The 22207-nt window shown below is 43.8% G+C and overlaps 1 protein-coding gene across 1 annotated transcript in view; it reads left to right on the forward strand.

Moving 5' to 3' along the window:
• The window catches only part of LOC139306777 (receptor tyrosine-protein kinase erbB-4-like), a 208854-nt gene that overhangs the window by 169896 nt on the left and 16751 nt on the right, over positions 1 to 22207 (forward strand). The window contains exons 17-20 of the mRNA XM_070930730.1: positions 2435 to 2567; positions 9196 to 9318; positions 10044 to 10142; positions 13095 to 13280. Coding sequence (XP_070786831.1) covers positions 2435 to 2567; positions 9196 to 9318; positions 10044 to 10142; positions 13095 to 13280 — 541 coding nt within the window. The remainder of the gene's footprint in view (positions 1 to 2434; positions 2568 to 9195; positions 9319 to 10043; positions 10143 to 13094; positions 13281 to 22207) is intronic.

The raw sequence follows: 22207 nt of genomic DNA on the forward strand, positions 1-22207 counted from the left end.
GTATTTAATGTGTGTTAACTCGTCTTGAGACTTAACAGCAAACATCTGATGCAAAATAAATGAAGTGGTGACAGACAGAATTTGCATGGCCACATAGCTGTTTCAATATTAGTTAAATAGTGCAGGTAAGCACTGAAAAGACTACGTAAAAATCTATACTTGAAAACATGCTTTTTAACAACATTTTAATGCTTATATCACATATATTTATACTTTTTATCTGTGATCTAATTAATACATCTTTGAACTTTAAATCCTGAAAGACCTACAAGAGTTGCAATTGACTTGAAATATTCTACTGCCACCAGTAACAAAGCTACTCGTACTGCTATTGTAATAATTCAACACAAACCAAGCAGAATTAACAAAATCTTATATTGTAAGTATGTTAGTTTGTGAACAGCTACACAACCCAAATAGCCTGAAGACACAGCAGCAACTCTATTAAAACACCCATAAAAACAAGTGATCTTTACAATCAGAGTGCAGCGACAAACTCAAACCCATTAAAAGGGGGGGTCTTGAAACGGAGGAGAGAAAAGGGACCTTTCTACTCCCTCTGGTAGGCTTCTGCTGAGTCTCGGGTCCTGGAGTTGTTCTTTTGCTCTTATAATGGCATTATTCCCATCTGGTGCTCTGCTGTAAACCTTTTCCTTCTAATTAGAGAAGTCCTCTCCCTTGTCTCTCACCCGAGGTGCTGTCTCACTTGTTACTTGTCTCACCACCAGTTTCTCGCTCTTGCTGTCCCCTTTTTCCCCTCCATGTCTTTTAATTCCTCCCCCAGTATGGTTCTTTCCATTGTTGTTGTTGTGTCTCCTTGTCTCTCTTCCCCCTCTCGACCTAATCATTCCAAACTGCTGCATTACTATTCACCACATGGCCGTATATCTCATTATCTCCAAACCCACAGCCTCTTTGTAAATTTCAAGCTCCCCCTTCTTTGGGTTCGTCCCAATCGATATGGCCAACGCTGCAGCACCTTGCTCTGCCATAGCTCTATGGTACATGCGTCTTCCATTAGCTGCTAATGGCCTCTACAACTAATAGAGTTTTGAACTGGGGGCGTTGTTTCATGCTATGTGGTTGTGTTGTGTTTTCAAAAAGATGCTGGCGCTGTCGAGAAGGTGAAACTGGAATAGAGATGGGAGGGAAAGAGGGGAAGGATCAGGAAAGAGAGAGTAATAGAAGGACAGAACTGAGTGGTAGCATAAACGTAGACACAAGTGCAAGAGATATGTAAATGGCAAATGCATTAGCGTCATCATTAGTGAAGAGAAAGAGCTTTTAACTTCCAACCTTTATGCTTGCTGTAGATTGACGCAGATTTTCCCCAGAAGATTCAGAAGCAATTTGTGAAGGATAGGCGCTTTTAATTTCTCATTTATTTGGAGTGATTATAGATAATGAATTATGCTGGAAACCACATTTAATTTACATCAAAGCTAAAATGTCAAAGTCAATGGCAATACTGGTTAAAACTAAGGATTTTTCTTTATTTGCCTTATTATGTGAACCTTATAGCTTCATATATGATTTACTGTATGGAAGCAAATCAATATAAAAGAAATACGGATCCAGTTTTCATACTTCAAAAGAGAGCCATAAGAATTGTAAACAAACTTACTGACCATTAACCAACAAAGTCACTGTGTATTAAGCTAAACTTTAACACCTGAAAGTATCCAAACGTTTCAAATAAGAGAAAGTCGAGAGGATCTGAGAGGAATGTAACACACTTAAAGATAATTTCTTAGACAAAATTGCATGATCAGAAAGACACATTGGCATTAGTGTTGTGAATATAAGGAAACCAGTCCAATGTAGAACACACTGTAGCTTCTCCACCAACCTAAGTAACAGCACAAACCCTCAAAGGCTTTTTCTTCTGACCTGTGAAAATGGAAGCATCTCTCACTTGGAAATAGCTGTATGGTTTGGCCTATTTGGAAACATGGCAGTGGGAATGAAAGCCTTTTTCCTCCCAAAAGCAGCTGTGTGCTTGTTTTTTGATTGGAAATGGAAGCTGAAATGAACGACAGGGAGGCGTGTAAAATGAAGAGAGCAGTCCCAACAGTCATGCTGAGGCTTCTTGGGTAATTGTTGCTGGTGGAAGAATGAGATTGGTCGATTAGAAAGAGTCAAGAGTCACATGTAAGAGCAACAGAAGGGCTATTATTGGCTGTTCAGGTGTGCAACATGCAACACACTTGAGTGAAAATAAGCTGTTCCTGTTGAAAATGTCATTTGATCAGAGTTTTGTGGTTGTTTCAGTCATCAGATTCTGAAAGTACAGGGTTAAATGTGAAGAGGTGAGACAGCGTAACAGTAGGCTGGAGAATTCATTGGCTGAGGTTTGCACTTTCTTTCAAAGTGCCTTTTAGTTTCTTAATGTTTCTGCAATGTTAATGTTTCTTCTCTTCCTCCGTCTCTACAGGACACCACTAATAGCAGCTGGCATTATCGGCGGCCTATTCATCATCGTCATTCTGGCGCTCAGCGTGGCCGTTTATGTTCGACGCAAAAGCATCAAGAAGAAGAGGGCCTTGCGGCGCTTCTTGGAGACCGAGGTGAGAGGGCGGAGGTCAGAACAGCAACGTGAAAGCAGCTGAAAGTACAGTACTGAAGCTTCGTCCTGTATTATCTCAACAAATTACCGCAGGATGATGAATTTTATTGATCCCACAGAGGAAATTGGGAAACGCTTCCTCTGAAGATGGCTAGCTTACTATTAATGTGACAAGAAATGAACGGGGCACAGTTTTGGTTTGGAGTTTGCAAGGGACTTTTGTATGGTTCTCATTTTCTCAGTTGTTGGTGCCGGGCTTCCCACTTTCTTTGAGTTTGTTAGCGATCTCTTACCTCAAAGTTGCAGTGCACTTTTCTAGATGGATGCCAATCAAACTAAACTCATAAGCAAACCTTGAAACATTAAACCTTGACTGTGGTGCTTAGCCAAACCACGCGGTGCGCAGAGGGTTTTAAAATTATGCATGGCCGCCGCCATCGCCCATCGATCTAGCCTTGAAGAGGGTTCATTTCTGGGAAGTATTAGACAGCAGACTAGACTTTATATTCAAAGGAGAAAGTCAAAGATGGAGGTGTAGGTGAGGGCAGGGTTTATGTGCACGTGTGTGCGTTCATGCTCTGGTTGATCACCTTTGTGCTGCTACAAGACACACTCCCGCTGTGTTTCCTGTGTGTGGCCCAGCAGTTATGTCATCACTGCAGGTCCGCTGAGTGGCCTTGCCTATAGGAGTAGGGCAGACTGCTTGTCAGTCTGCATTAGTATAATTTACAGGTAGAGGCAGCAGTGTTATAGACAGCTGTCAGGCTAGAGACGGGAATTGGAGGAGGGAGGGCCACGGGCGGTTTCTGCCTCATCCCAGCCGCACACATCCATCTTAATCAAGCGGGCCCTGTTCCGACAGCCTCTTGACCGGGAGGGAAGTCTTCAGTCCGAGCCGATTCGCTAATGTACTGTCACAGACAAGGAGGGGCTGGGGAGGATCAGGCTGAAGGGGGATCTTCTTGACCCCTTTTGCATATCTCCGTATAAAGCTGTCCTGCGACTGTTTTTTTTTTTCTCCCACTTGACTCAATACTCCACCAGGAAAACGTGAAATATGGCCAGCTGAGCCAATTTTCCCCGTCCTCCCGAGAAGACCTAATTGGGTGTAAAAGTAATTAGACATAATAAAATCTTTAACGGTTGCAGGTCGGCCCACAGGTTAGACAGACCACTCATTAAGAGTAGGTCACGGGTCAATCCCCACAACGGCCCGTGTTGCCTGCACATTAGCAGCCTTGTTGTAGCGTCCTGAGCACGACACTGAACCTGCTCAGCACCTGTCGGCTCTCCGGTGTGAGAGAATTAGCTGAATGGTGAAAACAAAGCTGTGGATCCACGGCTGGAAATGTACTTTATCCTTCTACTGCGCTACATCTCAGAGGCAAGTATTGTACTCTTTACTCTACCACATTTATTTGACAGCTTTAGTTACTTGTTACTTTACAGATTACAATTTTAATACCCTTCCTGTCCAGTGAAAACCATGCAAATAAAATCAAAACTGTTTTGTAATTTGGTCTAATTCCTCGAGTAAGCATAATGTGCTTGATCTTGTTTCCAGCACTGTGAAGTTCTTCCCTTGAATATATGAATACATCCCTCTCTCCCCTGTTCACTTTCCATCTGAATGTAGTTCTCCACTCTCACCTACCCAGCATACTAAAAAACATGCACTCCTTGCAGTCTGTGTCACACTTTCCAGAGGCTCTTTTTGGCTGATGAAAGCACATGATAGGCTTTGGACGGCGTGCGAATGTGGATTCTCTATTCAAACGAATAATAGAGCCGAGTCTCTGTCTGTGAATGGAGATCAAGCTTGTCAGGATGAGGGATTTGGGGACAGCGAAGGCTCAGGGACTCCCCCTCTCTCTCCCTATCTGCAATAGCTTTTTAAACAGAGAGCTCAACCCTTGTGTCAGACAGGAAAAAGATGCCTCCAGCACGCGCTGTACTCAGCCGTCATTTCCATATCAAGGACATGTGTGAAGGCTGTTGCGCTGTTGACTTGCAAAACACACTTCTTTATTGTTTTCTTTGTTTTACTATTCTCTGTCTTTCCTTGCATCTTCACCTTTTCTTTTTTGATCTCTATTTATCTGTCTCCCTTGCAAACAGACACTTTATTCTTCTGTCTTTTTAATTCTTCTTTTTGTTGTTGTTTTCTCCCCCCCCCCCCCCCCCCCCCCTCCATCTCTCTCACACCTTGAAAGACACATAGAGATTAATATAACAAAAAAAAAAAACAGCCTCACACTGTGGTGCCTTTTGGAGAAGCCCCTGAAAACAAATTGCTTTTCACAGGGAGAGACAGCACAAACAGCAGAGACCCCTCACTGTTGCAGCGCGACCCCAGGCCTTGAACTTTGACCCCGGTCCAATGAAGCAGGACTAATGCACTTGGAATTACCCCCTCTTCCTTCCCCCTAAGGTCCTCTTCCAGCTGCTTTGTACAGACATGGGCCATGTGAGTGTTTCAGCACCACAGGCTGTGGACAGCTCCCATGCTGCTTACATGCTCTCTTACAAGAAGGATTTCAGCTTTCGGGGGAGCTGGACAGCTCCCGTTGTCATCCCCAGGGCGGGCTGACTGAACAGAGGCAAGCGCTGTCATTACAAATGCATGTAGTGCAGCCGAGCATTGTTCAAATATACTGAACCTTATGTTGAATTTAAGTCACGATCCCCGTGATTCAAAAGAAAGAATCACTTTTCCGTTCAGCCAAAAAGAAAAAAAGGAGAGAAAAAAAACGTATGCAGTTATTAGGGAACGTAAGGGAATTTTATTTTATTTCGTATCTGGCCTCTCAGTTTTAGATAGTGTCAAACAAGACAATAAAGTTACTTATAAAACTCAAACTATCCTCATTCCAGTTTATTACACCTTGGGCTTTATTTTAATAGGTTTGTCAATTGGTTCAAATCGTGTTTTATTTCATTTCATATTTGGTCTCTGAGTCCTAAATACTGTTGAACGAAACGAGGAGGCGATGTTGAAACTGTCCTGTTGACCCCAAATGCATCAGGATATCTCATCTTACAGGAACATTATAGGATATATACATTTACTTGGACAACTTTTACAACAACTTGGATCTTATTTCAGTAGGTTTGGGTATTGTTTCTGTTGTTTCCGGAGCCGTCGCCACAAATCAGATGTCAGAAGTAAGACATCAGTTCAAACTTATTTGGTAGAAAAAGCTGTGAAATTACACACACAGCTTTCCTGGTCTGAACACTCGTGTCTTTTGCCTTGTCGCACTTTATTTGTAGGCATCTACTGTTCCAAAGTTAATGTGAATGTGTGTTCCTGCCAATTCCAAACACTCAAACTCCTAAAATTTGAACCAGCTACTGAAACAATTCCACGCAGAGAAAGTTTTCCACAGGGATTCATGTTCAGGTAGTACAGTAGAAGATTGCTCTTTAAATGCAGATAGTGGAGGAGAAGTGAGTTCATTGCTGCTGGCATGAGCTCACTAATACCAAGAATGAATGTCCTTGCATACTGATTAGCCCACGCTAATTCTATCATGCGCAAATGCTCTCAAGTATAGCATGAGAGTGTTTTCCTGTGCCACCCAGATGTGCATATTGTTGTATCAAAGGAGCAAACAGTCGGTGTTGTGACCTTCAGCCTAAAGTTTCATTACCTTTTGGTAACGTGTTCAGTCATGATGTTAAAGAATGTGATGTAAAGTGAATGTACATACCTGCCCTGGTTCCACACAATGTCGTTGCTCTAAGCAAAAGATTGTGGCATGGCATCGTTGTTTCACCTGATTTCAATTGCGCAACACCACAAATGCAGCACTTTATATGAGTGATGCGAACAATAAAGCGCATACCCGAGGGTTTCGCAGTGCAGGTTTATGTTTGGGGACATTGTTTACTTATTCAATACAGAATAATTCTGGGAATGTATTCTAGCTCGAGGCTTGAACATATTATTTGTCCAATGAAGCATCCGAATCCTCTCCACCGTGCCACCGGTGAAGCTCATTTGGCAAAGGCAAGGTGCATTATTAGCTGGTAAATAAAGTGGCGAGGTGAGTGTGTGCGAGTGAGAACGAGCTCAAGAGGGTTTTGCAGGCCATGGGTGTGCTTCTTATTTAATAGACCTCTCCTCTCCTCTCCTCTCCTCTCTCCCCTCATCAGTCCGGTCCAGCCTCGTCCTAATGAAACAATAACAGCTACAGCCTGTCACCATCTGCTCTTTCGGCTGCTCCGTCACCTCCTCCCTGCGTCTTTGTGAAATCTCTCCATTTCTCTCCACCTCCAGCGTCACTTGTTTTCTTGTTATTCATGCAGTGTGTGCGCAAACAAACTGATGCAAATAATGCTCCTTGCCCAAATACCAGGCTGATGTGATGGATGTGACCAAAGCGCGTCCGTTGGAAGGATCTTGCTGATGAATTTAAAAGGCTACAGTATCTAAGAAGACAAATCAAGTTATGCTGGAGGGGGACACACAACAGCCACATGGATTTCTCACAACCTGGCAACCCAGAAGTTATTGTTTGTTATTTAGTTATTCATTTTAAAAAGCAATCAGTGTGTTGGGGTTAGCTCAACAGCTAAATGACTAGCTTCTCACTGATATATAAAGCATTAATACACTGTTAATCAAACATGATTGATACTGATAGTTAATTATAATATATTCTGAGTTTGACTTTCTTCACTGATTTGAAGTGGGCGGGGCTTAAGTGTCATGTACTGTAGACCAATCAGAATTCAGCAACATAAGATGTTAAATGTGATGCAAAGAAATACTTAAGATTTGAAGATTTTCATGGGCTTAAGTGTGCTTTTTTTTAGAAAGCAGTCTTCCAGTGTTATCATTCCCTCTTGTGTAACTTGCTGAATGGTTAAACCCTGCTTGGCACACTGGGAAAAAAGAAAAATATGTTCTATCTTCATGCAAGAGAGATACTGGCACTTATTGCCAGTGCAGTTCCCCATGCGTCAGGGATTTTCTAGAAATGTGTGCCTGTATCTTGAACTGGCACAGCAAAAGTCAGAGCTGTAAATAGACATCTCTTGAAACAAGTCTATTGGTTGAGTTAAGGTTCATTTAGGACCACCGGTTTCACCTGAAGGTCCACCCTATCTTGTAATGCTTTCAAGAAAAAAAGCTTAGAGGACACAGTAGATGAAATGACTAATGCTAAGACGGCGCCTCACTGCTACACAATCACTCCGTCATCCTCTCACTGCTGCCTCGTTCCTTCTGTCGTCTCGTTCACTTCCCGTAGCGTTCGTCCCCCGTCCTCCTTCCCCTGCTCCGTCTGCTAACTCACTTCCTGTTGTGACATCTCAGCGGGCTTACACTGCGCCTTCAGGCCCAGCCATAACAACAGCCATTAAACGACATGTCATTGCCGAGCTGCGGGGCAATGACATCCATTCTGCGGACCGGCGTGGCAGTGTGATCGCCGGCCCTATTGTGCTGATGGTTTGATATCACATTAAGTAAGTGCTTCTATGGCTGACCGGCTGATAGATGGTCTCATTACATTGTTTGATGGCCGTGGTTGAGCTGGGTGATTATGCCGCTGATAAACCGCAGCGAATAAGGGACCCGATAGGCTGATAGGCTCATTAAGACATGTATTGATCAGAGGCATTGACTTCTTGTGTGTGTGTGTGTGTGTGTGTGTGTGTGTGTGTGTGTGTGTGTGTGTGTGTGTGTGTGTTTTGTGGTCTATGTGCTTTGTGTGTGCATTTCCATCTGTGTGTGTTTGATGTTGATGTGAGTGTGAATTTGCATGTGTTGTCAATATTTGTGAATCTGCGTACTGTACATGCATGTATCTGCATGTGATGTGCGCTGCATGCTGCCTGGTTGAATTTGTGTGTGTGTGTGTGTGTGTGTGTGTGTGTGTGTGTGTGGCTCAGATCTTTTCACAGCTCGGTTACAGGTGCCAGCTCCTGCTCTCTATATTTAGTAGTAGCTGAGGCTTTGTTGAGCGGCTAGTGGTGAGGCGGGTGGCCGGCCAGCTGCTGGGATGCTGTTCGGTGTCAGCTGTTGCTGGCAGCCAGGCAGCGCAGAGGAGGCTTGTCATAACCTTGAATTGGAATTGTTTTGTATGTGCACAGCTGGTGAGCTGATACTCTTTGTCGGCTATGATAGCAGCTGACACCAGACTGTGATTTGTTTAGTGGGGGGCACGCTGTGGCCCACATTGGTAACTGCCAGTTCTGAAAGAACTTCACGTTCACACTCCTGAATTATTTGTATTTCATAAACGTGTGTGTGTTTGCGAAATCATGACTATCAGGACAGGGCGGTCGCTGTTTTTTGCTGCTTATTTTTTTGCTGCAAATACACCTTGGTGTTCACCTTGCACTTCCCTTTCCAAGACTTGCTTTTTACTCATCATTTTATATGGAACGGTCTCACCCTGCTGCACACTCTTAAGAAATGTTTTTTTAAGCATTCAGAGTGCCAAGAGCCAGAGGTTAAAACTGTTTTGACTTGCAGCAAAAGAAAGGCACGCTTCAGGTTGTCAGTAGTTCCACAACAAAAGCAGTAGCTGAGAGGAATGCTTTTTATGTTTTTTGGCACAAAATGAGATGACGAGTGGGATAAACGGTCTAAATATGTGTTTTGTGTGCTTTGTCAGCTGGTGGAGCCCCTGACCCCCAGTGGAACGGCCCCCAACCAGGCTCAGCTGCGGATCCTGAAGGAGACGGAGCTGAAGAGGGTCAAGATTCTGGGTTCAGGGGCTTTTGGAACGGTCTACAAGGTCAGTGTGTGGATCTGCATTTACAAGTGCCAAGTGTCGGTGTGTGTGTGTGTGTGTGTAAATCAAACATCAGTGAGTCAGCTAAATGGCAAGTTTCTTTCAGTAGACCCTGTCCTCTCACTAGTAACACCACCCTGCTTGACAACCTAAACAATAAGCATAAACATTTCCCTTTGTAACAGCGGTTCCTGACAGACATGGGCCTAGGGCGGCTCAAGGACCTGGAACAGAAACTGCTGTTTGCTTGCCAACTTCACTGCCCTTGGCAAAATTATTCATACCACCCTGAAACTCAGCAAACTCATTGAATAAATACTGCCTTTTCTACCACCAGCTCTAAACGACAGTATTGATGGGCCTTTTTGATTTTATAGCCATATTTTACCACAGCATATCTGCATACATAGTCCTGCATCAATTTATAGTTATATTATGACCCCGAGCTCTTTGCTAGTAGCAGGCGGCTCCATTTAGACACCACAGAGTCCATACAGCTCATAAAGAACCATATATTACGGTGAAAAACAGATCATGAGAGCACAGATTTTACCACAAGGGGGTTCATGCAAGTGCAGGCATTGATTTAGCTGAATCAGACCTGCAGAGGAATGCTGAAGACACCGTTAAACACAGACCGTACCCGTCATAATCATCAGGGCCCTGGCTGTGGGTGTTTTATTGAGACTTAGAGCAGTGCATTTATGGTGATTGCTTGTATATTTCAGGGCATCTGGGTCCCAGAAGGTGAGACAGTGAAGATCCCTGTGGCTATTAAAATCCTCAACGAGACCACCGGTCCTAAAGCCAACGTGGAGTTCATGGACGTGAGTATTTATATCGCAACAATTTGTGTCTACTTTGGCCCGTGTGTGTTCGTGTTTGTGTGTTTGCCCGAGCCGTAAAGCCTCAGCCTTGTCAAAGAGATGGCCAGAGCCTGTCACTTTGTGGGATTGTGCATTCGGCGGTAAATTCTTATGAGAGTACCATCTCAGTCAGAGCCAGTAATAAAGTGAACTCCGCGAGGCTGTACAGCCAGGCATGTATTGAACGAGACTCTATTAAAAAACATCACTTGTTTATGAGATATGGCTTTATTGGAATCCAGGAGTGATAGAGGGGTGAAGAAGAGGAGGAAGGGAGTTTCCAGTTCTTCCCACCTTATCGCCTTCGTCCTTTCTTCCCCTCGTCTTTCTTTTCACTCACCTTTTTACACCAGGTTTTGCAAAATGATAGTAGTTCATACTATGCACAGGGCATTACCATGGTAACACTGAATGGTTAATGAAAACTGTGGTAACAACTGTGGCTATCAACATTAGCCAACTACTAACCACACTGCTGATTTTCATTTTTCCATATTCCTCATGCAACATGGCTGCCGTTTCTTTTCCCCTCCTCCTCTGACCGTGCATCTTCCCTCCACCTCCCTCCTTTCCCCCTCTTCCTCTTCCCCTGTTTCTCCCAGCGGGGGTCTCTGTCCATCCAGAGCCAATATGCTCTGTCTGCCGGCTTGTTAAACAGCAATCTAAAGGCAGGCTCACGCCTCGCCACTGGGAAACTAGCCACTGGAGTGCCAGCTCCAAACACACTCCGAAAAATCCACACATCTAAACACGCACACACACATAACCAAACAGCGCATGCTTTGCAACAACAGGCTCCCCAGGTGGCGGCGGCCTCGCATGTGAGAGCTGCAGGGTGATTTGCTTGTGTTGGCAAATATGTGAATTTGAATGAGCGAGTTGATTATTTGATATGCGAAATGCAAAGGCCTAATAGTACACTAATTTAGTGTGTCTTGATGCATACACACACTCCCACTTTCACACACATGCTGGAATATGCATCAGTTTCGCATTGCTCTGCCAGTCTACCACCCAGTGTTTGTGCAAGTGTGTGTTTGTGTGTGTTTGTGTGTGTGTGTGTGTGTGTGTGTGAGGGAAAGTGAGCAAGTGAGCTAGATGGGAAAGCGGGGTCAGCCGGCAGTAATGGAGGTCAGCGCTCAGGGAGATGAGAGAGAAACCAAAGCACACGCTGGTGATCGCACGCACACACACAAGTCCTCGTAACGTTCGCTCCGAGAGTAGAACGCAGGAGTTTAGCCCGACAAAGTTTACGACTCCCGGGTCTTTTGGGATCACAGAGTGAGAATAAAAACACTCTCTCCTTCTTGCTGTTACGCACACAGATGTCGTCCTTCGCTCTTTCCCCTTCCTCCCTCCCTTTTTCTTCCTCTCTTGATCCTGAGGTGTGAGGTTCGCCCGCCGTAGAGGTGGCTGGAGTCGGGCAGTTAGGGGGGGAAGCAGGTGGTTTTATGAAGTGGAGATGTAGTGGCACTACTTTGGGCCAGGAGGCTCTGTTTAAATCAGGGCGCTGATGGTGCCAAAAGCCTCTCTATGGCCTATGGCCCCCCTCCTGTTTAGAATTAATCTACTCACACCCACACCACCACCACTCTCCCTCTAAGCTCATTCTTTAGCATCTAAATTTAAAAAGGCACCTCATCTATCTATCAGCTGCCCCAGGGCCAAGCCTGGATATACACCTCCTCGACCATTTGCTGTATGCAGAGACGGCGAGAGAGAGTGTGTGTGTCCTTGAGTATGTGAGCGCGAGTGTTTTAGAGAGCTGCCAAGAGAGTGTGTTCGCATGTGAGAGTGTGTGAATGAGAGAGGCAATAGGAGACGAGGAGAAGGACTGAAGTGAGTGTTTTTAAGCAATGACTGCAGAGTGCGGCTTCTGCTCAGCCATAATGCACGTACACGCCGGCCACGAGTATCAGCCCTCGCCATCATAGCACTTCAGCACCACCACACATCCTTCTGCTTGCAGCTCCGCAATAACAATTACCCAACGTTGAGTCCCAACTGTTCAAACGTCTACGTCCATCTGCTGCAGAGAGAGCGATGAGAGGGAAGACAGAAAATGCATTTACATGCCATATCAAACAAGAGTGAAAAGTAGCTGAAATCAAACACATAGTGACTCTGTATTAGTCAGCACCGGGAATCTCAAACATGCACCGCTCACATTGTGGTGTTTTAATTGCGCTGGTGCAACATTCACAATAAGAACCTCTGTGTTTTATACGTGTTAAGATATTGATGAAAAAGGCTGCGTTTGTGCAGCTTTGAAGAAGGATTTTCTCGCACTGTGAGAATACTCTGCAGACAGATGCTGCGCATGCAGATGTAGTCATCATCCCACAAGTCTTAATTTATGCATCTAACTCCACCTCCAGTAGGAAGTCTTCGGGAACACAGTGCAGAAGTATCCATGGATAATAGATGCATGGACAGATACACTGAATTCTACTTTAAAAATAGAACCTAACACGACTTGATATAGAAATATCAACACCCAAGAAAATACTTCTATGACACAAAAGAATTAGATTTATCACTAATTTAAAATTAGCTATTGGGAGACATTTTCTAACTTTGTAATTAAACAAGGAAGTTGGACTTGGATTTATTTTTCCCATAGCGAATGTCACGTGACTCAGTTGGAGTTCTTCTACGGCTTGGATCGGCGTGAAATCCTAAAAACATAGAGGGAGGCGTTAACTACAACTCCCAAGGTGCATTTTGCCATCCGATCACCGAGCTTGGAGTTCAGTTCAGTTACGTTTGCCGTTATTGGCCGACGAAAGCTAAAGATTACAGTCATGAGAAAACTGTTTTGTTTGTAACTGATGAGGGTGCTTCCGCATTCCCAGCCATGCAATGCAACAGTCTTCTTAGTCCCTCTTTGTCCTGCTCCCCCCTCTCACCCAGGAGGCTCTGATCATGGCCAGCATGGAGCACCCCCACCTGGTGCGTCTGCTGGGCGTCTGCCTGAGCCCCACCATCCAGCTGGTCACCCAGCTCATGCCCCACGGCTGCCTCCTCGACTACGTGCACGAGCACAAGGACAACATCGGATCGCAGCTGCTGCTCAACTGGTGTGTCCAAATCGCCAAGGTAAGTGACTACAATCAGGTCAAAGGAGGACGGCCTCAGGTGGTGCTGCAGCAGTGTGTGTGTGTGTGTGTGTGTGTGTGTGTCATGCTGTACTGTATGTGTTGGCAGGTGTGAGGGTTGCAATAGATTTAATGGGTTTGTGTTAGTGTCGCATGAGTCAGAGTTTTCCCCAGGCAGCATGTGACGGATGGTGACATGCAGAGGCTTGCCAAGTCCAGTGTCACCCCAGACAAGCTCAGATTTTTGCAAAAACATATTTTTGGACATTTCAAATTCTTATTTAAAGAGCTTTCACAACGTCCCTGATCTGTATGACCTTTCAGTTACTTATTCAGGTTTCCATTGTTGTCAAGGCTTGCATCAAGTTTCCTGCAAACCCAAAGCAATCGTAAAGAATCAGAGAACAGTAGTTGATGTATGAATGTGTCATTTTAAGAACAAATACGGTGTCTATTTGACTTTTTAGTATAAATCTCTTCCAATTCGCCCCTGTTGATCCTAATTATCCTCACTGCTTGACACGCTGATCATTTTCACAACCCTTCACGATGACATGATGGGCCACTGGCGTTGTTAAGCAGCAGACAAGCCTAGTTTGCCTTGAACTCTGTCTTAGAAGCACGTCAACACACATTATTCTTTCAGGAAATGACTGACGGCGCAAGAAATTAACGAATTAAAGACCCAATCTCTGCTACCCAAACAAAATCTGCACTCAGGATCGTTGAAACAGCAGTAAGGCTTGAAATATTGTGTGTACTTTTGCTTACCCAAAGAACATTTGTGTTTTGTTTGCAAATGAAGGCGATGCAGCCAGACTGCTTGATAGTGTAACTGCTGGGAAAGATTTAACTTCTCTGAGTTATAACTCTGGGATGGCAGTAGGGTGCTAGGCTGCTATTACATGCTGTGCAGGCAGACATCTGCTGTGATACAGAGGCATCACCCCATCATCTCTGGAAGCAGAAGCAGCAAAAAATTATCCGACAAAATGCTGATTTACTGCTGGCGCTGATCAGCCTGATAGGATTTTAGACACGACAACAACTGTTAATATTTCTAAAAGATGTGTTTTTGTGCAGTCCAAGTTTGCCAGTTTGCTAATGTGCATTCTGTGTGGTTCTACCCGTTGAGGTTTAGGTCAAGCAAATAGACTTTTTATGCCTCCAGTGAGCTATGCCTCCAAGAAGTGCTGGTATGATTAAAATTGCAGTCAGGTATTTCACTGGTCGAGCCAAATACTCTTTGTGGACGGACGGAGCATCTGTGTTGCTTTACTGCGGGCCAAAATTCAAGACAAGCTGAGCAATTGCAACATTAATCAAAATGGAAACATATCTCAGTTAAACATTAGTGGTTATCACAATGCCATAGATTCATATTAACCAGTCATTGCCACTGTTAATGCAGGGATGACGCAGCTTCACTTGTGCCTACTTCATGCATCTTGAGCAAATTGGATCGCTATCACAGAATGCTGAGTGTAATTGCGACCAAGTGTGGTAATGGCAGCTGAAGTTGACGGTGAAACTGCACAGAAATCAGCCGCAGTTCTCCTGTCACATTCCTCACTCATACTCCATCCACACCAGGCATGTATTGTGTTTGTGTTAGCTTATGGATGGTTGTTAGCTAGCTTGCTACACGATTGTTGTTGCAACTTAACTGCTAAACTGTAAAAGTTATTTTTCTTTTGGCATTTTTACCAAACAGCTTTCAGGTGCATTACCACCCTCTGGACTATATTTGCATGAAGCCCAGGAAAACCCCAGATGGCTCATTTGAAATGACAAGGATAAATTTGTTGTTTTATTAACATTAACATTAATTGTTTGTTTTTTGAGGTATACATCTTGATACTTTTGGCAAAAGAAAATGAAAATAGACAACTGAGGTCCAAACGGGGGCCCAATATTCAGCCCTAAGGAGTCAACAGCTGCTCACAAGGCTCCATATGAATCTTTTTTCCTCTTTAACTCATCAGTAGTGTGATAGATGAGGTTTCTTTTACATGCTAATGTTGCCAAAGACAGTGAACCCATGAGATGCATGTTTATAAATGAACCCACAGTGTGTTAACACTCCTTCACAGGCCATTCTTCAGATCATTGTCTCTCTCTAAAGGACTCCTCTATGAGTCAGTCTATTGGAATTGATTCGTATTGGTCTTCGTTAAAGACAATATATTCTCCTTTCATCTATCTGAGTCAGTGATGAGAGCTTTGGTTTCATGGGGTGGGGGCTCCTTAACCCTTTAGTTCCTCATGATGGATGATTCCCATGAGCTTGAGGAACAGGTTACTTAAGCAGGTACTTATTGCCATAATTGGATTCGATTTCACCTGTGGCAGCAGGAGGGGGGTGTCAGTTTCTCTGTGGTTCTGTAAGTGAGGAAGAGCAAGAGAGAAGATTATTCACAACTGTCCTCGACCCACGTGAGACTGCGACGTTCAGTTCAGGAAATAGTTTGATTGTGATTGATTGCAATAACTCTAGTTCATTTTGGGGACTTGTTGATGTAGAGTGTGGATGAAGGTGCTTGACTGATTGATTGGAAATTGTAGACTGATAATTTGTTTTTATTGAGTGAATTAGTGAAATAAATTTGGTGGAATCAATAGGGTTTATTCTGTTTCTATTAGCCTTCGAGTGACCTGTCCTTTCCATTATTGCTTCCCTTTCTGTCAACAAAGACCGTCACCACCTGGTGCTTAGTGACCGGTCATGGTTTGTAAAAGTTGAGAAGAAGCATCACTTATTTGTAATGTGGAATGTCAACATCTGACATGGCTTCATTTGTTTCAGAATAGATTATCTTTTACTCAGTAGAGCATTTACACAGAAACCCAGATCAGTTATAAGAAGTGGACCAAAGTGGTGGACAGACCAACCAACCATCAGACAGGCATCCTTAGAGCCATGTCACAAATATGGCTAAAAACTAAACTAAATCAAACTGAAGAGTTTCTTAAAATTACTGAACTTCTGGTGAATCAGTTTGATTCCCTACTGATACAGGTACGTGTTCCCGGTTCCAGCAGGGAGTCTATTTAACAGCATCCAAAGCTCATGGAGTTAAAATGCTCACAGCATTAAAGGCAGATAGCTTGGATCCTCCTCACAGGTCCTCCATCACGTAGCCCCGAGGTGTTTTTCAAGCCAGAAAAAGACGGTGTGTCTATGAGCATTATTGTGTGTTTCCATTTATGTGTGTGTTTCTGTGTGTATCTGAGCACATGCCCGTGTGTGTTTGTGCATGTGAGCTGAATAAATAACTCTGAGCCCTCTTCTCTGAGTGATCTTTGCGCTCTCAAGGTAATGATGGGGAACCTGTCCTCCAGGAGAAAGAGCATCCTTCGGAAGACACACAATTTTCCAGCAAAGGGGAGAATAATTTTCTCTTGGTCTTCAGTTTTTTGAAAAGGGTGTTGTTAAGATAGAGGACAGAAGAGAGGGAGAGAAGGAATTAAAGATCAGACCAGAAAATAAGGGAGTGCAAAGAAAAAGATCTTTATATCTTTAGGCCATAGGACGTACTTACTGTGTACTGTTCGGTGAACAAATACAAAGTGGATTTATCAAAAGCACCTATAAAACTTTGAGAAATTCGTCTTTCCCACCACTTGCTGAGAGTTTGATGAGAAGATTGATACCACTCTCATATCCGTCTGTTCAACATTAAGCTGGAGCCAGCACCCACTTAGCTTAGCTTAGCATAAAGACTGGAAACAGGGGGAAACAGTTAGCCTGGCTCTGTCTGGAGGTAACGAAATGGGAATGGACAAATTAAACAAATTAGATATAACGTAATAATTAGTGAGCTTTCAAGGTTTTGTTTTGTTTGACAGAGCCAGGTGTTTCCCCTAATTTACAGTCTTTATGCTAAGCTAAGCTCACCTGCTTCTGGCATTTAAACAGACATTCATGAGAGTTGCACCAATCTTCTCCTCTAGTGAATAGTGAAGTGTTTCCCCCAAATTGTTTACCTATTCCTTGAAGTAAAAGAAGCAATGCCACAACAAAAATGACTTTGGGATATATATAATTAAAGCACGGCAGAGGCCTGATCATGTTCTACACGATCCTGTGAAGTGTAAACTGGAAATACTGAAGTACAAGTACCTCAAAGCAGTGCTTGAATATAGTACTTTAGTATAGTACAGTGAATATACTGTAAATGACGCCTGGCCAGTGTGTCCATGTTAACTATATGAACCAGGCCGAGGGACGCTCTCCGGTTTCCTATTTCACCATAATGTCGTGGCAATTTTCCACCACCACCACAACAACAGCACAAACACCAGCCGTATGTGGGCTCTGACCCGGGCAGGTGACCGCTGCGCCGCAAATTGATTGGCCGAGGCCTGTCGCCAGGCAGTGACTCTTCATCACTGAGTGTTTTGGGCATTGAGATAATGGCCCCCATTAATCTACAGCCACACTCAGGGCTGCCCCACTCCCACTGCCACACACAATGACTGACGCTCACATAACGACACACACATGCACTTACACACATAATACGGGACACACACAGAGGTCTCTATAGATCTGTGTGAATAGCCTCTAATTTATTAGGCTCGGTATTTCCTTTCCTTTCTTTTCTTCTCCTTTCCTATCTTTCTGTTCAGGTCCTTTCCTTTATGTCCTTTCCTTTCCTTTCCTCCATTCATTCATAAGCAGCTACGTCTCCTTTCCTTTTACAAATCTGCCAATTTCTCTGTTTCCATGGTGGCCATGTGCTCTGGTTAACAGAGGTCAGAGTTTGCCCTCCATCTCCTTGTACATTACCCCCCCCCCCCAGGCCACATATCCTCAAGTGACCCTGTGTGTGTTTGTGTAGTTGTAAAAAAAAACTACAAAGTCGTCTTTCCCGCCTTTCTGTCTGTTTCTGCATCTCCCTTTTGTCTCAATTTTCTCTTTATCACTCACTAACTGATTCTCTTTCTCCTTCTCTCCCTCACACTCACACACACACACATATGCAGAGTATTAGGTTGTGGATTATTAATGGAATAATTAGGTTTGGGATGTATTTTAATGAACAAATCAATCACTGAATTAAATATGGGATCGGAACTGAGTGTATGCGGGGCTACGAGAGTCTTTTAATTTGGCTCCCCTCTCCTCTCCTCTCACTTTCTCTCTCTCTGTCTTCCTCTCACAGTCTCTCTCCTCAGGCTCGGCATAATGAAAGTAGAATAAATTCAGCAAGTCGCTGTCCTGCCGGTGAAATGATTGGCTTTGGCACTGAAGCCCGGTCTGGACGAGTGTCTTGATTGGTTTTTGGGGGGATGGAGGTGGGATGACTGTTGGACGGGGTATCTAGGCCACATTCAGGCCTTTGGTTAGTGAGCAATGAGGGAGTGGAGCGATTCGTATAAACACACCCGCTGGCGAACTCGTGGACTGACATTAGCACAACATGCCCTGCAGGAAAAGCCTCCAGTTAGAGCAGTGCTCTGCTGTCATGGCGGCTCTGGACTGCGTTTTTACAGATGATGGCGCTGAACATTGACCTTAAATAATTCCTCCAAGGCGAGCTTGATACTGCACTACATTGTAAAATATGCATGGAAGCATGTGTGCACAAGCCGTACATCAGCTACGTGTATGGAAAACCAAGCATATAAAGAGATGAGAAAAACTCACATAAACACACACACAAGGTCTTCTTCGTTTTCTGGTCAAATCAGCAGACATCTCGCCCCGCTGCTTAGTCAGGGAAAGGAAAAGGAAAATCTGGGGACTTTTACGTTTGGCTCCTGATCTTTGGCCCCATATGTGTGTTAATATTCTTGTGTGGACACACAGATGTGTATGCTTCCACACGAGAGTGTGTTGGTGTGTGTGTTTAGATGTACATCCCGTGGTGGCTCCCCAGAGATGCCACCCGACGGCAGGAGATCCAATCTGGTCAAGCTTAGTGTGGAGCCCTCCGTGTCATTCACTTCCGTGCTGAGCAAACACATCTCTGCTGTACTCATTAGCCAAGCCTTAACACTTCTTCTTCCTCCTCCTGCTCTATCTCTTTCCCTTCCTACCCCCCCCCCCCCCCCCCCCCCCGTGACAAAGACCTGATGTTTGCCAGCGAAATACTGAAAAGCTTCATGGATTTTGATCTCTTTTCTATCAGGATGTCAACCAGGTCAACGATATGGACATGAAACTGTCCTCACTAGAAAACTGACAGCATTGCTCTTTTGTTTAAGCACTAAAATGACAGATTTGACTTGTTTTGTAGTGTGGCGTTGCTAAAATACAGTAAACCCTCTTAGGAAGGAAACCTGGAGGATGAAGTGTGTGTTTCAACAGTTTTTCCCTGATTCAAGTCCTAACTAAAGAGGGGACAGATCCAAAGACAGGCATACAAAACAGTTAAATACATTGTACAAGGCAAACAATGCCATCTTCATAGGGGCGCCAGATCAGAAGACGCTCATTTGGGTCATTTTGAAGCGCAATGACAACATATTTAGTCGTCCAGACTGGAGGGATCCCTCCTCTGAGAAGGGTTTTATTGGGGGCACTATTCCCTCATCCTGAATCGAGGATCTAAGGATCACATGCTGCACAGCTTGTAAAGCCCCTTGAGGTAATGTGTGATTTGTGATGTTGGGCTATAAGCGTAAAATTGACTTGACTTGTTGGACTAAATGTTTGCCAGCGAAACAGCGAAAAGCTTCATGGATTTCTAGATCATGTTCCTTGTATCGACATTTTGTCCTATATGTGACTTCTAACTAAGTAGGATTTTGACAGCATGTCAGTATATGAATACATCAATATGTCTTTCACTTATCACAATGTTGGCACTTATAGCATGGCTGAATAAATACTAGCTGAAAAGAAATGAGACTTAATAAATGCTACGTACTGGACTGAAAAGTAAGAAGAAGTCGAGGTATGAAGAAAGCAGATATCAGTATACATTCTCTCCATGATCCTTGCAGCACCCCAAGGACTTCCTTTTCCTCCCGACACATTGTTTCTTGTCTTTGTCTCGTATAGATTACCCTCATACAGCTTGAGAGCCTCTCTTCATCCCTCATTGAAAACACTATAGCCAACTGCCTGGCAGGGGCTCCTAAATATACACCTTGAGCATGCTCAGAAAACCCCCAGAGATACTCATCTAGCATCTTAGAAGAGTCAGGCGTGCATGCGTTATGCTTGTAAGAAGACCAGTGATGATGGTATATATTTACATATGAAAGTTTTCACAGAGAAAAGCTGTGAATACATTTTTAATACCATCGTTTTCTCAATTTTTCCTCTAAATATTTAAAAGCGCATATGTTTAAAAATGTAGGACATTCCAGGTGTCACTGTTATAGTTTGTTCAAGTAGTGAATATTATTTTAAAACAACGTACTGGAGCTCAGATACCAGATATCAGTGCTTGTTGCCATCCTGTAAATAAATGGCATGACAGAAGGAGCAATTAACTGTAGAGGGATGAAAACATTCTGCTTTGTACGAAAAGGCAAATACTGAAGAGTGACATGACATGACAACAACGTCATTTAAGTTCTTGTTAACAGTTGATGAGCAAACGTGATGCAGCCTGAAGGTGAAACGTATTTTTCACTTCAGCGTATTCATCGACATGGCGAACATGTTACGTTAGAGTTTGGTTCAAGTGGATGGTCCCCATATTCATTAAGCATTGAGTCTAATTCATCATATGTCAGTTTAAGTTCTTAATTTCTTCATGATATTTACAATAAAAACAAAACAACAGGATCACAGTTCATTCCTGGCTTTGGAAATAGTGGTGTGACAAAACAATCCCCACTCCTGCAATATGATTTCATACTGAATTCAGATATGATGAAGTGCTATTGGATGTCAACTGTAGCTTAAGGTGGAATAGCAAATTTCATAGGAGGAGTTTGATATTGTATATACTTCACTTGGGCTTAAAAAGACTCTTAAATGGCAAGAAGCAATGATACATAGTGAATGATTGATGCGTTCAATGCCTCCCGATAGATTCAGTTTCTTTCATTCCAGTCTATATTTTCCACTAAAAGACATTACACTAAGTTATAGTGAATTTAATACTGTCAGCAGGCTATGCGGTAGTGATCCATGTTCAGCACTTCATTTCCCAGGGGCTTTCATTAATAATGCAGCCCCACAATTCTTTGTATCTCAGAGCTTGTCGGGGGGGAAGCACATCACGCCGTGATTACCAAACAGCGCAGCCCATAATACTATCCAGCATCATAAAAAACAAAACAAAACCAACTAATGTGCACCCTGAGCAGTTTTCCTCCTTCCTCCAACGCAAACACATTCACAAACACACCGACCAGTCCCCAGGAGTACGTACATGTCCCTGCTGATGCAACAAAATGAGGAAACGGAGGGAGGAAGAGTACGAGGTGATGAGGAGTGCGGGCGGTGGAGGGATAAGCCCCCTGGGTCTTTCTAATTATCTGTAAGGATCAGCAGTGCTCAAGGATGCATAAGGGGAGGGATTTGACTGCCAGATCCACTGGGTAGGAAGGCCTGATTGGATCGGTCACCTCTCTCCATAGACACCCATTACTCATGACGCCCGAAGCTGAGGCTCATTAGACACAGACATATGCGCGCATGCAGATGAACGGCGGCAGAGGAAATTCACAGGGATTCTCCTGCAGCTTCTCATGACCACCTGAAATCTGCTCCCTGCATCAAACTTTCATCTTTTTTCTATTATCAAGTCCTACAAATGTCCTTTTAATAAAACAAGTAACAAATAATCCCGCCACGCTCCGATTCGAATCAATTTTGTGCAGCCGGGTTTTCATTTTCTTGACAATAGCAGCCGTGTTATAAACAAATAGGACGCGGTAAGGGAGGGAAATAATAGCATTTTGTTACTTTTTTCTGTGCCGACGCAATCATACATTGTTTGTAACGCTCATGTACGTGCA

This window comes from Enoplosus armatus, chromosome 24 (genome assembly GCF_043641665.1).
Source record: "Enoplosus armatus isolate fEnoArm2 chromosome 24, fEnoArm2.hap1, whole genome shotgun sequence".
Lineage (NCBI taxonomy): Eukaryota > Metazoa > Chordata > Actinopteri > Centrarchiformes > Enoplosidae > Enoplosus > Enoplosus armatus.